The following is a 23,870-nucleotide window of genomic DNA, read 5'->3' on the forward strand; positions in this document are numbered from 1 at the left end:
TGTTTTTACAGTGAAAGATCTTTATCTGGCAGTGTTTAAAACACAAAGCACTACTGATTTAGCAGATAAAGATAATCTAGGAAGGCCTAAAATTATTTGCCTGTTATTTTGTAATTGCATTATCAGATGATTTTCATAAAGTTCATGTTGGAAAAAATGTAGAACACTACGTGATGGTTGGTTATTAGCTCAACTGAGATAAAGGCTCATGGTGAGCTTTTGTGAGCGCTCAATGTCCGTCGTACGTCCGTCAACAGTTTCTAAAAAAATCTTCTTGAAAACCACTGGGCAGAATTACACCAAACTTCACAGGAATGATCCTTGGGTGGTCCCCTTTCAAAGTTGTTCAAAGAATTGAATTCCATGCAGAACTCTGGTTGCCATGGCCACCGAAAGGAAAAACTTTAAAAATCTTCTTGTCCCAAACCGCAAGGCCTAGAGTCTTGATATTTGGCATGTTACATCATCTAATTGTCCTCTTTGAAAATTCTTCAAAAGAGGCCTCGCCCAGGGGCATCCGAGTTTTGCATAGACTTATATAGGAAAAACTGTAAAAATCTTCTTGTCTAAAACCACAAGACCTAGGACTTGGTATGTAGTGTTGCCCTGTAGTCCTCTACCAAAATTGTTCAAATCATTACCCTAGAGTGAAAAGAGGCTCAAGTTTTACATAGACATATAGGAATTTTTATGCCCCCGAAGGGAGGCATATTAGTTTTCAACTGTCCGTCCGTTCGTTAGTTTGTTTGTTAGTTTGTTTGTCACAACGTTTACTCTTTGCATGAAGGCACTTAACTCGCGAACCGCTGCACCCAGGACCTTCAAACTTCACATGCTGATAGTACTTTTTGAGTACACTACCCCTATTGACTTTGGGGTCACCAGGTCAGACATCAAGGTCACCAGGTCAAAGGTCAAGGCGCTGTGGGGGCATTTGTCACCATTAGTGACAGCTCTTGTTTAAAAAAATCTTCTTATCTTCTTATCTGAAACCACAAGGCCTAGGCTTTTGATATTTGGTATGTTGCATTGCCTTGTGGTCTTCTACCAAAATTGTTCAAATTATTACCTGGGGTGAAAAGAGGACCTGCCCTGTGGGGTCTGAAGTTTTTATTTTTAATTAATTATTAGATCATAGACTAAATTCATTCCTAGACTGTTTAATTATAATTACCTGATGACCTCAAGTAATTAGGGGTCACCTGACTGTGACCTTGACCTATTGACCTACTTTCTTGTTTTTTAAGATACAACCTTGAGATTTGGATGACATGTACAGTTAAGCACACAGATCTTAAAACTGACTTTCAGTGACCATGAATGTGACCTACTGTCCTACTTTTTATATTTTAGGATCAGTTTGTTATTTGAATCATGTGGCTCATATTACTCAGGTGACCCTCTTTTTAGCTCACCTGAGCCAAAGGCTTATGGCAAGCTTTTATGACCGCTCAATATCCGTCGTCCGTCTTGTGTCGTGTGTCCGTCAACATTTTCTAAAAAAATTCTTCTTGAAAACCACTGGGCAGAATGACACCAAACTTCATAGGGATGATCCTTGGATGGCCCCCTTTAGAAATTGTTCAAAAAGTTGAATTCCATATAGAACTCTGGTTGCCATTGCAACTAAAAGGAAAAACTTAAACAATCTTCATGTCCAAAACTACAGGGCCTAGGGTTTTGATATCTGGTGTGTAGCATCATCTAGTGGTCCTCTACCTAAATTGTTCAAATTATCCCCCTAGGGTCAAATATGTCCCAGCCCAAGGGGTCAGGTAGTTTATAAAGACTTATATAGGGAAAACTTTGAAAATCTTCATGTACACACATACATAAACTGTTGCTTCTGCAAAATAGATTTAGGGTTTATAAGGGCTTTGATAGTAACAGAGATACTATAAGATATTACTTTAATAGTAAATTATGAAGTGTTTTAATTTTCAAGTCAAAAGCTTTGATAGTAACCGAGATATTTGACTTTATCAGAAACTGTAACCAAAAATTCTAAGTTAAAAAGGGGCATAATTCTGTCAAAATTCAAATCAGAGTTATTGGGATTGTTTCTCCTGGTGTAGACTTTGATAGTAAATAACTATTTTAAGTTTCAAGTCAATAGCTTTGATAGTAACAGAGATATTTGACTTTATCAAAAACTTTAACCAACGGCGACGCCGACGCTGGGGCGAGTGCAATAGCTCTACTTTTTCTTCGAAAAGTCAAGCTAAAAATCCTTTCTTTATGGACATCTACACAATCATGCATCTAGCTTGCTCATATGTGACAAGTTTGAAGCAAATCAGGGTAATAATGTGGGAGGAGTTAGACACACAAAATATTGGGACATACGGACGTAGAACAGCAGCAACGCTTAGATACGGCTGCCACACATTTATATATGCCCCCCACACCCCCCCCCCACAAACACACACTCCAACATAAATATGTGGGGCATAACAATTCTCGAAAAGGGTAATCAAAGGTTATTACTGTGTAATTATTTTGAAACTGGACCAGCACTTTCTGAGAAGATTTTCAAAGTTTTTCATTTTGCTATACAGAAAGAAATTGGTCCAGTCCCTTAAGTGTTTTTACCAGTGGACAATTACAATAACTTCACCAAATTTTCTTATTAAAGGGTCACTGTCACCCAAGATACATTGTTGTGAAATTATATCAGAATCAGGTCAGTGGTTCAAAGTTTTGCCTATACTGGTAGTCATAATTCTACATAGATGACCTACATGTATATCTGAAGGAATCTGAAAGGAGATTACCTAAGAAACATCTGGAAAAGTTTGGTTGAAATTGGCATGGTGATTTAGGAGGCAATGTTCTTTTAACAAATTGTGGATGAAGGTCAACAGGTGGACAAACAGACATTCAATGATCATAAACGCTAACCATGAGCTAAAAAACAACCTTGAACAACCTGAAATTTAAGGTTACATATTATTTTGAAGTCCTCTTAAACAAACAAATCTTTTTATCGGAGAATTATTCCTTTTTTTAAAACTTAATTCTGGTCAAGATTTTAACTTTGGACAAGATATAAACTTTTGGTTAAGATTTAAACATTTTGGTCAAATTTTAAGCTTCTGGTCAAGATTTAGTATTTTTGTTCAACAGTTAAATGATCCGCGCCATGGGAAAACCAACATAGTGGCTTTGCGACCAGCATGGATCCAGACCAGCCTGCGCATCCGCGCAGTCTGGTCAGGATCCATGCTGTTCGCTAACAGTTTCTCTAATTGCAATAGGCTTTGAAAGCGAACAGCATGGGTCCTGACCAGACTGCGCGGATGCGCAGGCTGGTCTGAATCCATGCTGGTCGCAAACCCACTATGTTGGTTTTCTTATGGCACGGCTCAAATGTATATTTTGAAAGAAAGTAGACACCTTGACAGCATTCCTGTGTCGTTCATGAATCTTCTTCTCTGTGGACGTTAATTTATCATAATCAACAAGCATCTCCCATGATTCTATATCAGTTTCTTCTGATTGTTGTGTTCCGACACTTGACATATCGGCACCAGAATCAGACTGCTGAGAGTAATGACGACTAGACGAAACAGTAGCAGCCTGCTTTGAAAATCCCCTAAATATCACAGATAATGGATTATGTACCACAGAATTTCTCAGAATAAATGTAAATGTACACTTAATTTCATTCAACTTCATTTTGTTTTTCAATGCTGACTGGATCCCTGGTTTATACAATCCCTGAAATTTTGATAATGTAATAAGCCTGTTAACTTGTTTTTCAACTTTCATTTGTTTTTCGTTTAGTTCAAAGGCAGCCTCTGGTGTGCTGACCTTCTTCAGAGCAAGTATCAATTTCTCATCCTTGCTGGATATGTAACTTTGAGTACAAACACTGTCTGGCAAATGTTTCTTTGGCAGAGCTGATAATGACCTAAGAAATATTCTTTGCTTTTTCCATCGAATTAAACATTTTGTTTCCTTGACAAACATTTTTTGCAGACTGAAGATCTTAGAAAAAAGATTGAATGTCCAGCTATTGATTCTGTTCCATTTTCAGTGTACATTTATCTGAAACAAAAAACAAATAATTATTGTTTATAAACATTTCAAATAATTTAAATACATGTATATTCAAAATTTAATGTTTTTCTTTGTTTAAAACACTAACATCTGTTTGACTTAAACCTTCCTGGGGCTCTTAAGGAAATAGCCATGTGCAAGTGCAATAACTCCACTAAAAAAGCTGTCAATTGCGACAGTGTGCTGGACTTTTTCGATGCTTGATAGTGAAACTGGGCACATCTGAGGAAACTGGAGCTATCACTGGAGTGTTTAATGATTCCAGTGATGGTGATGATACTGGACAATAGTGTAAGTCCAAGTCAAATGCATTTTAAGTAATAAGGGAGATAGTGTATCAAGATATTAACTAAGTGTAAATGGGACATAATGCCTGGAATAATTCTGTAAGAGTAATGCACCATGTGTCATATCAGTTGGCTAATAATGTGGAGCAACTATTCTAAGTTTGAAACAAATCCATGTAGTAATAACTGAGATAGAGCAAAAGTGTATCATAACTTTGATCTGAAATTCTTAGTAAAAAGAGGCATAATTCATAAAATATTGGTGCCAGAGTTATGGACCTAGTGTCATATGCTGTGGGTGATGATGTTAAACAACCTTTTTATCTGTGAATCAAATCTATCATGTAACAACAGAGATATATTAAAACAGCATCAAAATTAAACTGTAATTCCATGTAAAAATGGGCATAATTCATGAAAAATTTGTGCCACAGTTACGGACCATGTGTCACATGATGTAGCCAAAATAATTTGACGTTCAGATTGTTTTATATTTGTGATGGGGCAATCTAAACGTCAAGTTTCAAGTTTATTTTCATATGTTTGGCCCATATGGGCATCAACATTTACAGTTTCCACAAAAACATGAAACGCAATGCTAAAAGTAGTGAGCCTACCACAAAGCATATTATACAATGTATAATGTCTTTGAACTTTCTAATATTGTGAAATGAAATAGCATTATAGAATTTTGCTCAGTGATAGCTAGACTATCTACAACCACCTTTAACATAAACATATAATTATTCTGAGACTCATGTTCATAAAAAGACATGAACTTTCAAAATATCTTAATTAGATAAGGTAAACAAGAGGACCATGATGGTCCTGAATCGCTCACCTCTTCCCACATGACCCAGTTTTGAGTATCACGTCGTTTTTTCTATTATTTGACATAGTGACCTAGTTTTTGGGCTCATGTGACCCAGTTTTGAAATTGACCTAGATATTATCAAGATAAAAATTCTGACCAATTTTCATGAAGATCCATTGAAAAATATGGTCTCTAGAGAGGTCACAAGGTTTTTCTATTATTTGACCTATTGATCTAGTTTTCGAAGGTACGTGACCCTGTTTTGAAATTTATCTAGATATCATCAAGGTGAACATTCTCACTAATTTTCATGAAGATCTCATGAAAAATATGGCCTCTAGAGAGGTCACAAGGTTTTTCTATTTTTATACCTACTGGCCTAGTTTTTGACCGCACGTGATCCAGTTTCAAAATTGACCTAGATATCATCAAGGTGAGCATTCAGATCAATTTTCATGAAGATCCATTGAAAAATATGGCCTCTAGAGAGGTCAAAAGATTTTAATAATTTTAGACCTACTGACCTAGTTTTTGACCGCAGTTGACCCTGTTTCAAATTTGACCTAGATATCATCAAGATGAACATTCAGACCAACTTCCATACAGATCCCATGAAAAGTATGGCCTCAAGAGAGGTCACAAGGTTTTTTTATTATTTGACCTACTGACCTAGTTTTTTAAGGCACGTGACCCAGTTTCAAACTTGATCTAGATATCATCAAGGTGAACATTCTGACCAATTTTCATGAAGATCTTTTGAAATATATGGCCTCTAGAGAGGTCACAAGGTTTTTCTATTTTTAGACCTACTGACCTAGTTTTTGAAGGCATGTGACCCAGTTTCGAACTTGACCTAGATATCATCAAGATGAACATTCTGACCAACTTTCATAAAGATCCCACAAAAAATGTGACCTCTAGAGTGGTCACAAGCAAAAGTTTACGGACGCACGCACGGACGACGGACGCTGCGCGATCACAAAAGCTCACCTTGTCACTTTGTGACAGGTGAGCTAAAAAAGTAAAGTAAGGAAAAATTGGGGTAAAGTGGTAGATCATTTTATTTTTGACTTTATTAACTTGACAAATACTGCAAGCTTAACAAGATCAGTTTTATCATGGCTTGTAAAAGGTTTTTCAAAATTAAACATGTTGTGTCTTCTAAGGTTTAAGGGAAGATATTTCTTGCATCAGCCTTGAATAATTCACACTCATACAGATAATGAAATTCATCACCTAATCTATTGTACGGACATTGTTCACAGACCCTCATGTTGCGGTTCAAACTAATGGATGTTGCTAGATTCCTTGGTAAAACTTCTAGTGTTCTAGTTCAAAAGAAGATTTAAATACCGGTACCTTATAAGTAGAGCATTTACTTGAATCTGACAGTTGTTCATTCCAAGTCTGTATAATACTGATCTTTTATCCTATCTTTTATAACATTTTTAAAGAATAATGGGGATAAAATGGTTTGATCTGCCCAATACTTAGCAAAACCTAAATTTTGTAGTGAATTTCTAACACAAGTCAAAACTTCAAAGGACCAAAATATTAAATGGAGGATAAATCACAGTACACAGTCATGTAAAGTTATTGGTTTTATCGCTTGCGCACATTAGTGTGTAGATGCGGTAAACGTTTATCGTGTACAGTACATTCATCGGTTTAAATCACCAGAAAATTCGTAATTTTGGAAATTATATGATAAATTTTACATAAATCAATGATAGTAATTGAATCCCCTTTTGATACATGTTAGTTTTATTTCAATTTATGGCCAATTCATGACATAATCTGCACTTAAACCTATAGCATGTAAAGCATCAGCAGCGATGAAAATTTCATCGGAAATTTCCTCCACTATTATGGTCTTTAGTGTTGACGTGAGTGGAGATATTGCCCATATGAAAAAATTATCTCAATATTTCCTAGGATCGCGTCAAATAAGTTGATGATGAAGATGATGATGAGGAAGAATTACTTTAAGTCTGCATCAAATCCATGAAGTAATAACAAAGATAAAGTGAAAGTGCATTTAAATTCACATAAAATTCTAAGTAAATGTGGCCATTTTTCATGAAATATTTGTGCAAGAGATGTGGCCCTTCTGTCATATAATGTGGGGGATGATGCAGAACAATTACTCAAAGTTTCAAATCACTTCTGTAATAACAGAGATATGTGAAAATGCATTGAAAATAACCTAAAATTCTAAGTAAACTGGGGGCATAATTCATGAAAAATTGGTTCCAGAGTTATCAACCTTGTATATGATATGATGGGAGTGATTTCAAATTTTTTTATGCCATTTTGCGTCCAAATAAAATTTCGCCAGTTTTCAAACTCTCAGTATGTAAATCTATAGACTGTAAATTTATTGGTTATAGATTTACACATAATCTGTACATAGAGCAGGTGTATGTATTATCGACAGTCTACAGTTATTGACAGTTCTGTAGGTGTTAATTGATTCTTAAGTGAAATAATGGAAACCCTATAATATCACAATGTACCGGAAATATATTTTTTGTGTTTGTTTCGTTGTTTTTGAAAGCTGTGCGCCATATTTTTGACTGACCAGAGACATTTTGTCAGGCACTGTTTGTTGTTGTTTCTAAAACTAGAAGCGCTTACATCATGCAGTAAGAGCACCGGTGTCCTAAATATCGCTACTTGTAATTTTCGCTTAGTTGTGGCGGGTTATTTATGTTAGTTTGACCTTATGACGTATATTTGTAGGATGCATACCACTAAATTTTACATGCATCCATTGCAGGTGTCATACTGGGGGGTGTCGATAACTATCTCCGAATTTCAGTGAAGTCTACAGTTATCGACATGGTCCCTTATATTTAAAAATGTTACAAAGAAAATATTTGAGTCGTCAAACCTCTTTTCTTATTTAAATTGAGTATAGGAAAATGGGTAATCTATAGCATTTAAATGCCAACAAACCATATTTTCCTTGATTTTAACATAACAAGAGGTTGAAATACCCTCAAAACTGAGGGCTGCCATTGACCTAATTCACTTATGGAAAAATACCATTTACACTCTACACTGATATTATTTCTGTTTAATACTCTCAGCGATCCGATAATATTTATTTCAGTGTCATTAATTGAATCAATTAAACAATAAGTGGCCAATTATAATTTGTATATGTTGTAGTTGTAACCATGTGATTTGAAAGAGAGGCTAGCTAGCATGTCGTCTGCACATATTTTTATTAAGTAAATAGTTTTACGTTAATAAGTTGAACGTCAATATATTTATTTATAAAACACTGTATAAAATTTCCAGAAAATCAAATGGTCATATATAGCTGTCGCTAACTATATCCAGATGTCGTTAACTATGTCAACAAAGGAGATTGATTTTTTGATCGTCATAACGTGGACATAACACAGTAACCGGGAAATACCTTGTGAAAGGACCAATCAAAAACCGCTTTACATAATACTAATAGGGTAGATATTACAAGTAAACAAAGAACGTAATTTGTGTAATTATATTTAAATTAACCTGTCGATAACTGTGTCACCTGCTCTATACTGTTCCAGACAAGGGCCATAACTTTGTAGAAATGTACAGAAGAGTTCAGCGCTACATTAAAAGCAGAAACGATCTACACACACACACAAATAATTTGACCAGATCCAAAAATATTATAGACCTGTAGATTCTCTATAAATGACTTCAAACCGAATGATACAACTACACATGGGGTACTTCGCTAAAATTATCCAAATTATCACTAAGTATCAGTCTTATAATCAGAACAAAATGAAAAATTGCTGTAGAAACGGTCGCGAATACTGACTACATAACGGCTTTTTCAGCAAAATTGACATCACACTGAATATAAAAAGCGGCGGCCTTAATTTGAATATTTATTGACTTGAAAGTATGATGAAAAAACAGGTTATTATTTTTCAAATGTGTTATTTTATTTAAACAAAATCTAAAATAAATTAAACCGGAAGTTCATTTTCTTCCATATTGGACTGGTTACAATTTTTTATTTGACTACATATAGGTCAAAGAACACCAATTCAAACTTACTGGGAATGAGGTACGTGTATACCTGAGATTAAGGTTAAAGGTCAGTAATTCAAATCCTTCTTTGTTTCATATAAAAAATGACAACTTCATGTCGTCTTTACGTATCTTTAGAGAACATCACTTTTTCCTACACCTAATTTTCATGAAAGTTCTATCACAAATTAACGAAAAAATGCGGTCAGTGTAAACACCCCGGGATACCCCGGGATATATTAATTTCTATAGAAAACTATGAATTTAATTGTTATGGGTAGATTTTACCGTTGTAAACAGTAAATGGAGCGTGTTTATATGTGTACCAAAAAGCTGACTCATAACAAGAACCCCGGGATGCTTGATTATTCTTCACGGATAAGAGCGTTCATTTATAGCTGTACCCTGCCTGAATATTAAATAATTGGTGTTTATTTTCTATTATTTTTTTTTTAGTAGAAAATTAATGTCCAGTATTATCAGAAATAACGATCTATTCTATAAGAGTACAACTATATCCAGGCCACACCACGGGGAGGCGCTCTTGTCATGGCTCGTTTTTTTTTTGTTGTTTTTTTTTCTATTCTATTCTTTTTTCTATTCATTCATTTTTTTGTATTACTTTTATCTCTCTGTCTCTCGCATTACCGCAAATTTGACATTTATATAAATGCTTAAGCAGTTAAAATTAGTTGCACAATAAAACAACAATGTAAATTTCAAGATAGATCAATTTTTTTCTCAAAAATGAATCAAACTCAATATAATATATATTGTCCATTGTAAAATGACATATATAAATTTTATTTTATTGAAGTATTGAATTATATTAATTGGAAAATAGCGTGCGAGAGTTACACGTACAGTTGCAAAAAAAGTCACAGTTAGAGACATCCGTTCACAGTAGATTACGGTGGTTGTTAAATCATTATTGATTTGTATTGGTTTATTTTTTTATTATTATTATTATTATTTGTATCAAATTAATATGAACGAAAAGATAGAAAGAAATAGAAAAATCTTGCTTGTAAATGAAATAAAAATTCTGTTAGAAAATCATACCATACTATGAACGGGTGTCAAACAAAATATACATAATGAACAGAATTACAAGTGTGAAACAAAATATACATGATAAACAGAGTGATTGGTATCAAACAAAATATACATGATAAACAGAATGAGTGGTAGCAAACAAAATATACATATAAACAGAAAATATACAGAGTAACTGAGCCGGGCACACTGCATGTCGGCCCACGTGGGCAGGACTAGGTGTCCTATACCGACAGCATTATGTATGAAAGAAGCAGATCACGTCGGCCTACGTGGGCAGGACTTTGGGTCCTATACCGACGGAACTAACGCTTCTTTGTTCGTTCATTTAACCCTCGTTTCCTTTGTCCCGTTTTTTTGCTAAATCCTTGGCTTTATTTATCACGGTGAATTTGCCGTCTTTTGATGTGACGTGCGTATTTCTGTGTCTCTTTTTCGTGTCCTTCAAGAAAATACAAAGGCAGCATGCTTTTCATCACTTGCCTTACACCGCCGGCAAGGCAGTACGCTTATTTCGGCGTTCCTGGAATGTCAACCAATAGGAAATTTGAAGCAGCTTTTCAGAGAATGAAGGTCTTTAATCCAAGGTAAAGTGTGCTTGCAGTCTGTTACTGTAAGGATTTAGTGTGCAACAATGCTCATGACTGCGCATGCTTTTTGCATGCCTTTTTTTTTTCATAAAAAAAACTCATTACGGTTCTAATATACTGTACTATATTTGATCCCTTTCTTATAATTGAAAGAAATAATTAACATTCATTACGTAATGAAATTTAAAGATTCTTTATTTTATATTTTCTGATACGTTCTTCTCAATGTGGGCGGCAATGATCTGAGATGGGACAGCGACATTTACAGTGTATTTACTGAGATCGTGCAATGCGTGGACAGAATATTAAACGAATGCGAAGATGTGAAGGGAATCTGGGTATGCAGTATTATCAAGAGAGGGAAGTTTCCATCCTGGAACGGACTAACAAGAACATCTTTCAACCGCATGAGAAGGGAATTAAATAAATTGCTGAAGGAACACTTTGAAGGATTGTTTGTTGATGTACAGAGAAGTGTAAAGTTTTTTATTGTTATAAAATAAACACGAATCAAGAACATATAATAATGAAATAATGAAACATATACACACGTACAATTTGATCTGTTTTAACTATAAGGCCTAAAGCACCTCACTACAATGTCAGCCAACAATTTCAGTCCAATACCATATCTCGGGTGTACCAAATCATTCTCATAATGTTTAGGAGACTTATAACACAAGCCCCGGGATGCCTGATCCATCGTTTCGATAACAATAATTCGAGTGCGGGAGGTCATGTGATCGATCCTCGGCCGCGGCATATCAAAGACGTGAAAATGTTATCAGTGACTCCATATAGATTGCAGCAATTAATGGGAAGGAGTAATATATAAATATGCCTTGATCATTATTGTATCTTAGTATAAAATAAATAAAGATAAACCTTTATATGTAACTCATCGTCTGCTATTTTGGATAAACCTATAAATATGGGAAAAAAGAGAAATTTATTCAAAGCTTTTCAATAGAAATAAAGGTATATAACTGAACGCTCTTATACGTGAAGAATATTCAAGCGTCCCGGGGTTCGTATTACGAGTTACACCGGTAATCATGCTCGATTTACTATTTACAAGCATAAAATCTACCCATTAACAATTAAATCAATGGTTTTCTAAAGTAATTAATGTATCCCGGGGTGACCCGGGGTGTCCCGGGGTAATTACACCGACCCAAAAAAAAATGAAAAGAAAATAGGGGGTTGAAAAGTTCCTAGTGAAATGCCAGTCAGTTGTGGTCTGCTACCCTAAAAATGGCGCATATTTGCTCTCCTCCGCGCAATAAACACCTACTTCCGGTTTCGATCTGCAAAACTTGCCATGTGGGTTGTATTAACATGAAAACCGTCTCATTTCATGCAGAATGTATTCTAGTAACGAAAAAGTGTGATTAAAGCCCCCGTTCTACACGAATTTGCGCAAAAAATGGGAAAATTAGGATCTAGTTATTATGGACTTCTTTCGACTACACCACGGAAGCACATCTACACCACGGAAGCACATTTTCGACCGAATTACTGACGTTATTCCATAAGGTAATGTTTCTCCGTTCTGATTGGTCAGTCATGTAAACAAACCCAAGAAGTGATTTTTTTTTTCAAAATGGAATATTTTTACTGCATTTATAGTATTTCATTATACATTTTGACAAAATTTGCTACATTTTATGTGTATTGAAAAAAGTTTTATCAAGTGAATTTCTCCCGCAATGCCAACGATGTAAACAGGGGGTCATCTCATTCACACGAAAATTACTTAAATAAAGGATCACTATTCATATGTTTTTCATCCGATATTTTGGTGGAACTAAGATATTTCTTGAAAAAAAATGCGATTATATATATGTTTCGGAAGGCCGTACACGCCATAATGTTATAATGGGAGTCTATGGGAAAACAACTGGTGTTCTCTAACCTATATATACTTGGAATATTTTCATGGTCAATGTAGATCGCGGTCGATGTGTACCACATCAGGGTGTACCACTATCCAAGTCAATGTGTACCACATATGAATTACAAAGGGATTTATTACAGGTAAAGGATAAGTGTGACATAAGTGTGACATTACGTAATTTAGAATATAATCGTTTAAAAATAGGTGAAAATTGTCATTGACAATGAAAATTAACGGCCTGAATTAAAGATGATATATATGGTATAGATAGAAAAAATGACATTTTGTTTAAATGTAACGATGAACTGTAAATGTCCAAGTTAGGTATTAATAAAATGTCTTTTCTGTAAATTAAACTGTAAACTTCTGGTTTCAAAAAAACTGTTTGAAATGAAAATAAATTACCAATTACTTCATTATAGAAACAACATTGTGAGAGTGCTGAGAATATACCACAAAAAATAATATATTTCAGTATTAATTTCAAGTTTAAGCTTAGCTGTATTATTGTGTTTATATTTCATGTTTTAATATAAATTATATATGTCTTCATTAGAAATAAACAAAAGTTTATATCAAATGTGATAATTTTGAAAAATAAATATCTAAATTGCTTAACTGAATATATACAATACGTTTACGTTTCATTTAAAATATATATAACATGCTTAGATCATATAAAATGGATATTAGATTCTTTAGAATCATTTCATAAATAGATGTAAAAAGTTAAAATATTATATATTTTAGTTTATTATATCTTTAAATAAAATGAGGTGGAGAACCAGAAGATAAGTGCCAAAAAGATATTCTGCGATATGCGTACAGTTATTATGTTTGATACATTTCTGCTTGCAACATAAACGTTTCTTTGTATTAGAATTGTGTGAAGCAATTTCTATTACAAAATAGTGATTGTGCATTCTAAATTAGAGGCATATCAATTTTGATTAAATTACAAATGAAAATAATTCCAGTAAATCCAATCAAATTTATTACCAAGATTATTTCAATTTCTCAGTATGCATGTTTTACATAAACATGAGAACAAATTCAAATAACAAATAAAATATAAAGTATTAATATTGGCTTAACTATTTTGTTTCGATTAAGATAAGTGTACTTTGAACAATTATATATGATCATATTATTTATAATTCCTTCATTTCATAATTTGCTTTAACTACAAACATTAAATTTTAATTGCAATCACCATTAATAGTACGAAGCATTTATTAAGGTCTTAATGTTTTGTTTCGATTAAGGCCAGTGGTTTTCATATTTAGTAGTCTTATCCATTACTATTTTTTGTGTAGCATGTAAATATTCAATATCTTTATGCTGTTAAGTGTTGGTCAATATATTCTTTTGTTATACTAACAGTATTTTAATAAAGCTAATGCCTTTGAAATATTTGAAATAATATCTGTGTGGCGATTTTTATTTAAAAATGTGTCGTCATCATCCTGCTGCCCACATCAGCATTTAAGGCCTACTCAAACATTTTTTTCCTTTGAAACTACCCATCAGAATTACATCACTTTTTATTTTGGTCATTGTCCTAACTCAAGTTTGTTCAAATGGTTCCGCTTGGCACATAAAGAACAACTGCAAGAGCTAATAATAGAGAGAAAAATACACTTCTTCTTCCGAACCATGCACTAACGGTCTTCTCTTTGAATTATGGTGTAGTTGTTTGCTATCTGACCGAAATTTTATGTTAATATCTTCACAAAACTTGGTCTGTAGCATTCTTCTAAAGACCTTTCTTAATTTTGTTAAATGATTTTGATTGGCCCCTTTTAGGGGCTGCTAGAACTAAAAACATTTTAAAGGTGGTTCTAATATGCCGTTTGCATTGGACAAAATGTTACGATATTTTGCCGTTTTGAGCAAATAAAACCTGTCGCTAGCACAAGATTTACTCAGACAAACAAATTAAATCATTACTTCATATCACGGTGTTTTAGACTAAGCTATTATCTGAGACTTTGTTTGCACCGTTACAGTAAGGAAAACATACCACATAAGATTTTTATTGTCCGACTAGCGCTTTTGGTTCTGGGTCAGGCTGTATAGAATTTCATCAGTCAGACCTTAAGAGGACTCGTGGCTGCTAATTCGAGTTAATTTGTATTAAAAACGCTTAGTATATCTTTTGATTTCCATTTGATAGATATCGTGATATTTTAAAAATCTGAATCATACAACAAGTTTTGAAACTCCGTGTTTATTTATTTCCAGCTGAGAAAAGGGGAAGGAAATATATTAATTTTACGAACTTGCATTTCTGATGTATTTATGCTAAATATAAGTTGACAATGAACTTTATTTTTCAAAATTTATACATTTGATCTTATGTAATATCATAACATTTCTCAGGCAAGGTATCTTTATCAAATTCATTACTTTGCTAAAATAATTCTATATATTGATTGGGCGAACAGGATAGGACAACCAAATTCTAAATATATGTCCAAAGAAATACACTTAGCTCACAATAAGGATTAATTAGTGTTATAATGTATTGTAAATACGTGTAACTTGTTACTTCTCATCCTATATCATTTTCTTATATGATTTAGCTAAGCAGTTTCTAAGCTTTGAATGTTATATTTTTTAATATTTTGAATCAGTCTCTTTTTGCTCAAGTCTTAAAATTTTATCATTTATGCATCTCAGCTTTCAATTGTGTTTTCTTGTCCGATATAGATTGTTAGTTTGGATTATTACAGGATAATCATGTTTAGTCAGAAAATAGCCTGTATTAGCTATATTCATATTGATAAAACCGACGATAAAAATAAAGATTATTTTATCCTTTAACTTTATATGACCAGATGTTAAAGTTTCGAACAAATCCATTCATGCCATTACTTGACCAAAATCAGATTAACCACCGTTAAACTATCCACTGATTATATGAACCTGGTTCCCGGTGTTTACTAATAGAATTGTGTAGTGCTTATGGTAGTTTTGCACGTTTTATTAACTGAAAATGACAGTGTAACATTATTTTTCCAAGAAACGTATAATAATACATGGTAACCGTTAGACGGGCGAGAAATTCATAATATCACGTGTATTAAGTGTAAAACGATCAACCTTACTTTCTTTTTTTATGTAAATTTTGACAAAAGGTAGGTACTGATGTAAAATAATTCAATATAATATTGAATAATCAGAATTTAAGGATTACAACTGATATTTGGCGAACTTTGAAAAAAAGCACACATACCTATACGTTTTATTTTGCCATATGATTGAAAACTGAAAATTATACAACTATGGAAAGTTTCATTAAATTCTACATTGTGTAATTTCTATGTGCAAATAGTCAACGCAAGTGTGATTTGTCCACAAGGTCTATTGGGAAAATTGACCGGAGTACCAATATTTTCAAATTGGTCTCAAGAAAATCAAACACACGACCCTTTCTTCTTTTATTAGCTGGATTTCATTCGGATTCAATAATGCTTTGAAAAAATATGGTTTAATAAAATTCTACAGAACAACATTTAAGTCAAACGTGCAAAAATATCTAAAGCCGGTGCTAGGGGGCGTGAGGGTGTTGCACTTTCCATTACCGCTCTTGAACAGACTCAGTAAAACCAAGTGTGCTATTATTTTGCTTGGTTGCATTTTATGCTCCGAAAGGATTTTCATATAGATTTTACTAAGGAGCAGGTAAGACTATTGATGATATTAGCCTGCGTCGGGAATTGTTCTCGTCTTCCAAACTTTCTGAAACATTTAATAGTTTTCAATTTCTAGGAATAAATCTTTCACATTGTCTATCATCTAAACCACTTCTAATCAATACTAGCAGAAACCTACATCTCGCTAACGTCTTATGGTAAAGCTGCATGTAAAAAAAGGTGAATGCCCTTTATTTCAATGTACACGAGGTCCATCTCCGGTTCTACATAATTGTACTTTTCACGAAATATGAATATCATCGTGACAGTTTTGTGTCCTGCTTATTGTTGCTAGTTATAGACTAGGGTCGAATAGCCAGTATGTCACCTATTATAACAAAAAATACATCTGTTCAGCTGAAGTACAAAAGGAATATCGTAATACCGAAATCTATGCCTTTTTGTAACCCAGTCGCACTGCTCACCCTCATAGAAGTTCTGCAGCTTTAAGCTGTATATCTAAAACGTCCATGTTATACTTGTTTTCCCTTCTAGCTATCCAGTCGTCCGACATTCAACTAAATCCTGGACCGCAGGCACAAATCCAAAATATGCATGTGGTAAATGCAACCAAGAGGTTACCTGGCGGCAGATAGGTATTTTATGCGATTCTTGTGACTGGATGTTTCATACTGACTGCCAGAATATTTGAAATTCCACATATGATAAATTATCATTATCAGACTCGCGGTTTTGTAAGTATCACCAGCTCTACGAGGGCAGTAATCATTTTTCATCTTTGGTTGAATCACTAGACTCCCGGAGTGACACCAACAACGGCAACCACCTCATATGCAACAGTACAACCTATCTGTATTGTCTCTACATGGACCCCATCACACGAATATCTAACTCCACAGGCAAAACCAACTCCCTACTCCAAACCAAAAACAAACAAACAAACAAACAAATTCAGCAGTAATGAACGTATCTCTGTTTTAAATATCAAGTGCAGATCTGAATGTAATCTATGTTGGGCAAAAATCACTATAAACATTCTATTTTCGTTGGTTCATACTACAAATTAAGTCCCTTGAGAATGATGATGAATCGCTAAATCAGCTCTGGTTATCTCTGAACCTTATCCCTGACACCAGTATTGTATGGCTACCTGCAGACTTCAATATGCCCGACATTGACTAGCATAACGAAAGCGTAAAACCGCAAACGTAATGTATAATAGTACTAAATAGTTAATCAATCGGCACTTCCGGGCTAGTCGGATAATGGCAGAAAGAAGAAATCCTCATTTTTTCCCAGTTAAAGTGGCATTTTCATGTTTTATGTAAGCCAGTTCCTGTTTTTTTATTTCAATGTGGACCTATACTTGACATTTTGGTGGCATGTTCAATGAGATTTGTTGGATTTATAGGAATGACAAACCTTATTACACGTGTTCATACCTGTATTTGAGCTGTCAGTTTTGAAGATATTCCATAGTGTTGACCTATTAGACAAAACATCTCTCTTAGAAGATATATGACCCGTACTTTTCTTGGTGTCATTTTGTGGTGTATAGGTCATTTAAGAACATAAGGCTAGTAATATTTTTTTAATGGGCCTGGCTATGTGTTACAGGTCTCAGAAGATTGTTAATTTTAGATAGAACATATAGTAAATTTATTTACTATTGTATACCCGTAAGGAGCTGTGCTGCAACTTCTTAGAAACCATGGTCAAAACAGTTCTTAGTGAATATATTTGAAATCAGTCATTTTTGAAGGAGACTCACAGCCAGGGCGAAATAAGAATATTTTTGTCAACAAACATAATTTAACTGATAACAGTGAAGTGTCACCGCTAAAGTCTGACGAATCCTTTATACAGATCCCACTGCCAAATCAAACATACTAAACAAACAATTTAAATTTGAATTTTTCAGTCCCCACCCTATCAGCTTGAAACACATTTGTTGAAGCCTGTTCAACCCACCAGAAAACCACATTCCACATAAACTTGAAGACTATGAACGAAACTGGGCGATGGGTCTAACACGGGTAAAAGATAAAAGGTAAGGGTAGATTTCCCGGAAGCTTAGAGCACCCCAAACACAACCATAGAGCCATGCATTGCAAAGTAGGCCCACAACAAAAAGAAACTGTAACGGAAAAATAAAATAGACAGGTTGCTTCAAAAATCCAACAATTAGTGCATTTTAATTATATGCAAAATATAAAATGAGGTAAGGGTAGAGGAGGGCGGGGGGCGAAAAAAACAAGGGTGAATATTCAACAGGAAAAGCCACGTTCCTAAAACGCAGTCTCCCTTCACCGTAAACAGCAGCAGCGCGCGCGCGCACACACACATACACACACACACAGAGATAAACAAACAGACAAGCAAGAAAACCCAACACAGTGGGTCAACGCACCAGACACCCATCCAAACAGCAAACAAGCAGGAAAAAACAATACAGTGGGGCACCGCCCAAGGACGGCCGGCGGCCAAAAGTATGGTGGGCACGATAACTTTTAGTAAAAGGAAAGGGGAGCAAATGCAAGGCGGCGGTAGGGATGAGGGTAGGCCTAGGGGGAGAGAAAGGAAAGAAATTCCAAGAACAAACAAGAAAACATACACAACACAAAATACGAAACAGACAGAAAACAAGTTGAAAATAGGGACGCCACCTTGGAACGGCCAGTAACCTGTATAAAGGAAACTAGGGGTTTAAACGTCTTTTGGGCGGGCCAACCTCGCACTTTCCCTATTTTCAACAAGTTAGACAATACAGTGTAAATAAAATCACTCCACGCTGAGAAAGGCTCTAAGATTAGTGACAAAATACCAGATCATATAAAGTAAAACATATAAATAGGGTCAATCTAAGGTATAATTACACCACTGTACGCAACAACTTGTCGAGAGTCAGAGCACTGAGAGCCAAAAGCAAGGTTCTAAAGATCACCAGGAAGAAAAGCTCATTCATTTTCCAAAACACACTGCACAATACCACACTTAAAACCACTGACTCGGCTTTGATATTTAGGGATGACTACCTCTAAGGATTTAAACTGGACCCGTTACATAAACCATGTCACAGCTAAAGCTAACAATTCTTTCAGATGTATCAAAAGAAACATCAAAACATCAAATAGGAAGGTAAAAAAAAATGTTTACACAACATATGCTACACCCTAATTTGAGCACTGTTCAATTGTTACAGACATACCTGTCAGAAAAATCTTGTCTATAAGATCAAGATTGTCCAGAGGGTTATTAATAAAACCCGGCCCGGCCCGGCCCGGACCAAACCACGGAAATAGCCGATTCCGATTATACGGAAACCACCGGAAACTTACGGACGGTAGGCTAATATAATTACGAATGAATGGTGATACCGACATCTTAATCAAGGCAAATTTATGAGTATTTTATTTCATTATTACAGAAACTTACGGACGGAAGGCTAATATAATTACGAATGATATCGTGTCGATATCAACTTACATATTTAGAATTTAGTAAAAAACACTGAACTTTATCATGCCCGCGAGGAACTTCTTTGATGAATGGGTTAAGACTGCGTGTTCTTTCTGGTTGCAAAAACGTCTTAATATAATTTCTAAACTTGTGCACAGGAAGTCGTTATACATTATATATATAGCGTTGTTTTGACGAGCCTTCTAATTATTTCCCGAAATTTTATATCGTTATCATTGTATACTATTTTATAATCACGTATGTCCAAAAAAGTTGTTATCTTTCGAAGAAAGGAATTCCTCTCGGGCCTCAAAGAATTTTTGTTTCACCTGTGCATTTCTAAAGCCTAAATAATTCTTTGTGTCCGGTAACATGCCTAAAAAAAGGTAGTAAATAGGCAGATTTTTTTAAATACTTTTTTGTTCAATGAGACTTTACGGAAATTATTTTTATGTTAAAAAAAATGAATACGAATAATTTCTAATATCACTGACACTTTTTTAAAGAATAGAATGAGCAGTTTTTTAAAACTTTTTATTAAAAAAGTTTTTAAAAAATCTCAAAGACCATAAAACATTTAGGGTCATCTGGAACAACTGATACGTATTAGACCCTCCTGGGGTCATGTAAAAAATTTAGGATAGGTCGGGATACCGATTACGCACGAAGAATGCAGCGTTGAATATTGAAAAGTTTTACACACGGTACCCCATATTTTCAAAATATTCCTGTATAAATATATAGAAACATACTGAGATAGGTTTGTTCACGCAATATTCTGAGTATCTCTGGAACTTTGTCGACTGAATTGATGTAAATGAGAGTCACAAATTGAATATATTGTGGTACATTGCAGTTTGTGGCATAGTCTTTGCACTTTCGATAACCGATTTCGTATTCGGCAGGTTGCTATGATGTTTTAACATTTTTTTTTTCAAGTTTGCAAGTAATCTCTGAATAAACTGACTAACTTAAGTTATATTCAAATTAGTTCAAAACTATATAGAGTAGAATCGAGATACAAATTCTACCTTTTTTCATTTTTGTGCAGATGTCTCGTAATCCGGAGGTCGCGGGGTTGAATCCTGTCAGGAATTTTGACCGTGACTCCAGCAGTCCTTTCTTTCGGTGTGAGTACTGGTTAGTTTCCAGGAAGCAGTCACCGAGTGTATTTGACATTAGTTGGTGAACCAAAACTCGACGCGAAAAAAGAAATCTTTTAAATGGGAACAAAATTACCATTTAACTGCACTCAATATATAGAACGATTCACACTGTTTCGTGAAAAAGACCAAGTAACTTGTTAAGGTTCGTTTTGATATTTACCAATGCTCTATACTTTCAGATTATGCATTTAGATGCTTCAAGATTAAACTTCAATGGTTAGACATATCTTGCAAAACTTAGCAATTTATTTAGGTTGATTTGATATATTATTGTATACAGAATGCCCTTTCAGTCAGTTTGCTAGTGATCAGCATTTTTGATACATAACAACAGAAGAATCGTTTGAGCCCGCTATCATAATTTACAAATAAGTCTGGATAAAAGCAAAATAAAACTTTGTAAGGATGTTGTTTCTTCAAATCTGACAAATTTCTTCATTAAGATATTTTTGTAAATTTATCAGTATCACAGTGTACTGCAGACGATTTACTCTAACATTGCTTACTTTACTATAGTCACGTGACCACACCGGAAGTGAACTGTACTTGGATCTATATTGAGCAGCTTTAATGCTGTCGCATTCTGAGACCCTACGTTTTGTGAGTTTTTCATTGGTAGAACCAAACCTATTGTAATTATGCAAATTAAAATGTTGCTCTTTTTTATATACAGAGTAATTGCACGATAGTTTGCAGTTTTTTACGAGGGATCTGAGTGTAATTCTCCAGCTAAAATGGTTTGTTAAACTGCCCATGTGTGTTTTAGGATTTTAAGCCCATTTTCGTCAACATTTTATTATACATTTACATTTTGAATACTAAACTCTTTCTCTACAGTAACTTACAATTGTCGCATTGAAAAATATTAGTCACGGATAGAGTTATTTCGAGGGATCACCCTCTTAGGAATACATTATTTATTTTATTATACCGGAAAATAAATGAAATGGTTTATTTAACGTTAAAAAAGTTATGACTTACCAAATAATGAAGTCAAAATTAAGGAGGCTTTACTAGTAAGCATTTAGATTGTCGCGACTTTGCTGTATAAAAAGACTTTTTGATAAGTATAATCTTGAGGTTACATATCGCTGTATTTATGGGCATACTTCAACAAAATCAGCAGCAGTAACATTCGGAAAACGGCGATAACTACGGAACATATAATGAGAGCACTCATTTTCTTAGTAGTTAGTAGTTAGTTAATTTCCAATCCGATGGTGATAGTTTCAGTTTAATATTTGATAAAAAAAATTGTTTTCAAAATGTTGCATGTAGAACAAATCATTCAAAAGCAGAAAAGAAAAATAGGCCGGGTTTACACATCTATGAACACAGGATAAAGTAATTTAATCCTATGTATAAATAAGCGCATCGTCTTGTAATCAGTACGAAAGTATCGATCTCTCATAGGGGGACATGAAAATGTAATATCGCATGCGCAGAAAAACAAAATAGCGTTGTTGCGCATGGGATATAAGAATAATTATTTTTATCATTAAATCAATATTTATAGTCCTTTCCATTTTTCTAGATGCAGTCAAATGATCAACGATAAAAAGTCCGAGAGTATTTTCTCGAAGGCGGAGTCAAACACACATATTGACCTCCAGCTGTGACGCCCACACGTTATTACGTTAAAACAATGCGACGTCGTATACAATTAACTACGAATTTCAAAGATGACCTAAGGCTGCAGACATTTGTATCTAATGTTTATACTTATGAGTAGGCTGGATTTAATAATAAAACAATTGTCGCCTTTTATGTGTGATCGATATGTGGATTTATCGACCTGTATACCGATATCAAGTCGATAAATTCGCCCGAGGTTGATATTGCTTTTATCAGGCCGATAAATCCACATATGAGCCACGCCATGAGAAAACCAACATTGTCTATTGCGATTAGAGAAACCGTTAGCAAACAGCATGGATCCTGACCAGACTGTGCGGATGTTGGTTTTCACATGGCGCGGCTCATATCGACCTCACCAAAAGGCAATTATTGTATAATATGATTAGTTGCGCAGAAGTTGAAAATAACGATTTTGCGCACGAGATATAAAAACACTTGTAAATATGATATATTATTCAAGTTAAACTAGTGGGAAAATTGCATTGGACATTGTGTGGGGTATAATAATTTAACATCTGAATTGCACACATTTGTAATCCATTTTAAAAACAAAAAAGTTACCATCGTGTGAATAGTTGTATAAGCATAAGCTGAAAAAGTTCGTAGTCCGACCAGACCGGTTTTTTTTTTAATTCTGTGTTAAAAAGATATGCTAGTATTATTTCAAATATAAAAGAAAGAGAAATAAAAAAATAAATAATCTAAAAATAAAAATAACGTTAGCAGTAAATTGTTAAAACACGAAAGTTCATTGCTATCACTACCCTCCCATTTATCCATATTAGATATTTACCGGGTTTTTTTTTTAATCCCCCGCCGTGGCGGAGGGATTATAGGAATGGTCTGCGTCCGTCCTTCCGTCCGTCCTTCCGTCCGTCCTTCCGTCCTTCCGTACTTCCGTCCTTCCGTCCGAAACAAATTCGTGTCAGGTCCATATCTTCTAAACCCCTTGAAGGATTTTCATGAAACTTGGGTCAAATGATCACCTCATCAAGACGATGTGCAGAACCCATGAGTCAGCCTTGTCGGTTCAAGGTCAAGGTCACAACTCAAGGTCAAAGGTTTGAGCCTGCCATTTTGTGTCCGCTCTATATCTCCTAAACCCCTTGAAGGAATTTTATAAAACTTGGGTCAAATGATCACCTCATCAAGACGATGTGCAGAACCCATGAGTCAGCCATGCCGGCTCAAGGTCAAGGTC

At 34.6% G+C, this 23,870-nt stretch overlaps 1 protein-coding gene across 1 annotated transcript; it reads right to left on the bottom strand.

Moving 5' to 3' along the window:
• Positions 1-1,816: 1,816 nt before the first annotated feature.
• Positions 1,817-9,133, bottom strand: LOC128548756 (uncharacterized). The gene is made up of 3 exons (XM_053524169.1): positions 8,990-9,133; positions 3,397-4,050; positions 1,817-1,846 (listed from the first exon to the last, which is right to left on the bottom strand). The coding sequence occupies exons 2-3, from the start codon at positions 3,970-3,972 to the stop codon at positions 1,817-1,819; spliced, it is 606 nt and encodes a 201-aa protein (XP_053380144.1). The 5' UTR covers positions 3,973-4,050; positions 8,990-9,133.
• Between the last annotated feature and the right edge of the window lie 14,737 nt (positions 9,134-23,870).

This window comes from Mercenaria mercenaria, chromosome 15, assembly GCF_021730395.1.
Source record: "Mercenaria mercenaria strain notata chromosome 15, MADL_Memer_1, whole genome shotgun sequence".
Classification (NCBI taxonomy): Eukaryota; Metazoa; Mollusca; class Bivalvia; order Venerida; family Veneridae; genus Mercenaria; species Mercenaria mercenaria.

Excerpts from the sequence above, each read along its gene's own strand:
- LOC128548756 (XM_053524169.1), bottom strand. The coding sequence starts at position 3,972 with ATGTTTGTCAAGGAAACAAAATGTTTAATTCGATGGAAAAAGCAAAGA. Across the intron at positions 1,847-3,396 it reads GACACAGGAATGCTGTCAAG|AAGCAACAGTTTATGTATGT; the intron begins GTGTCTACTTTC and ends TCTATTTTGCAG.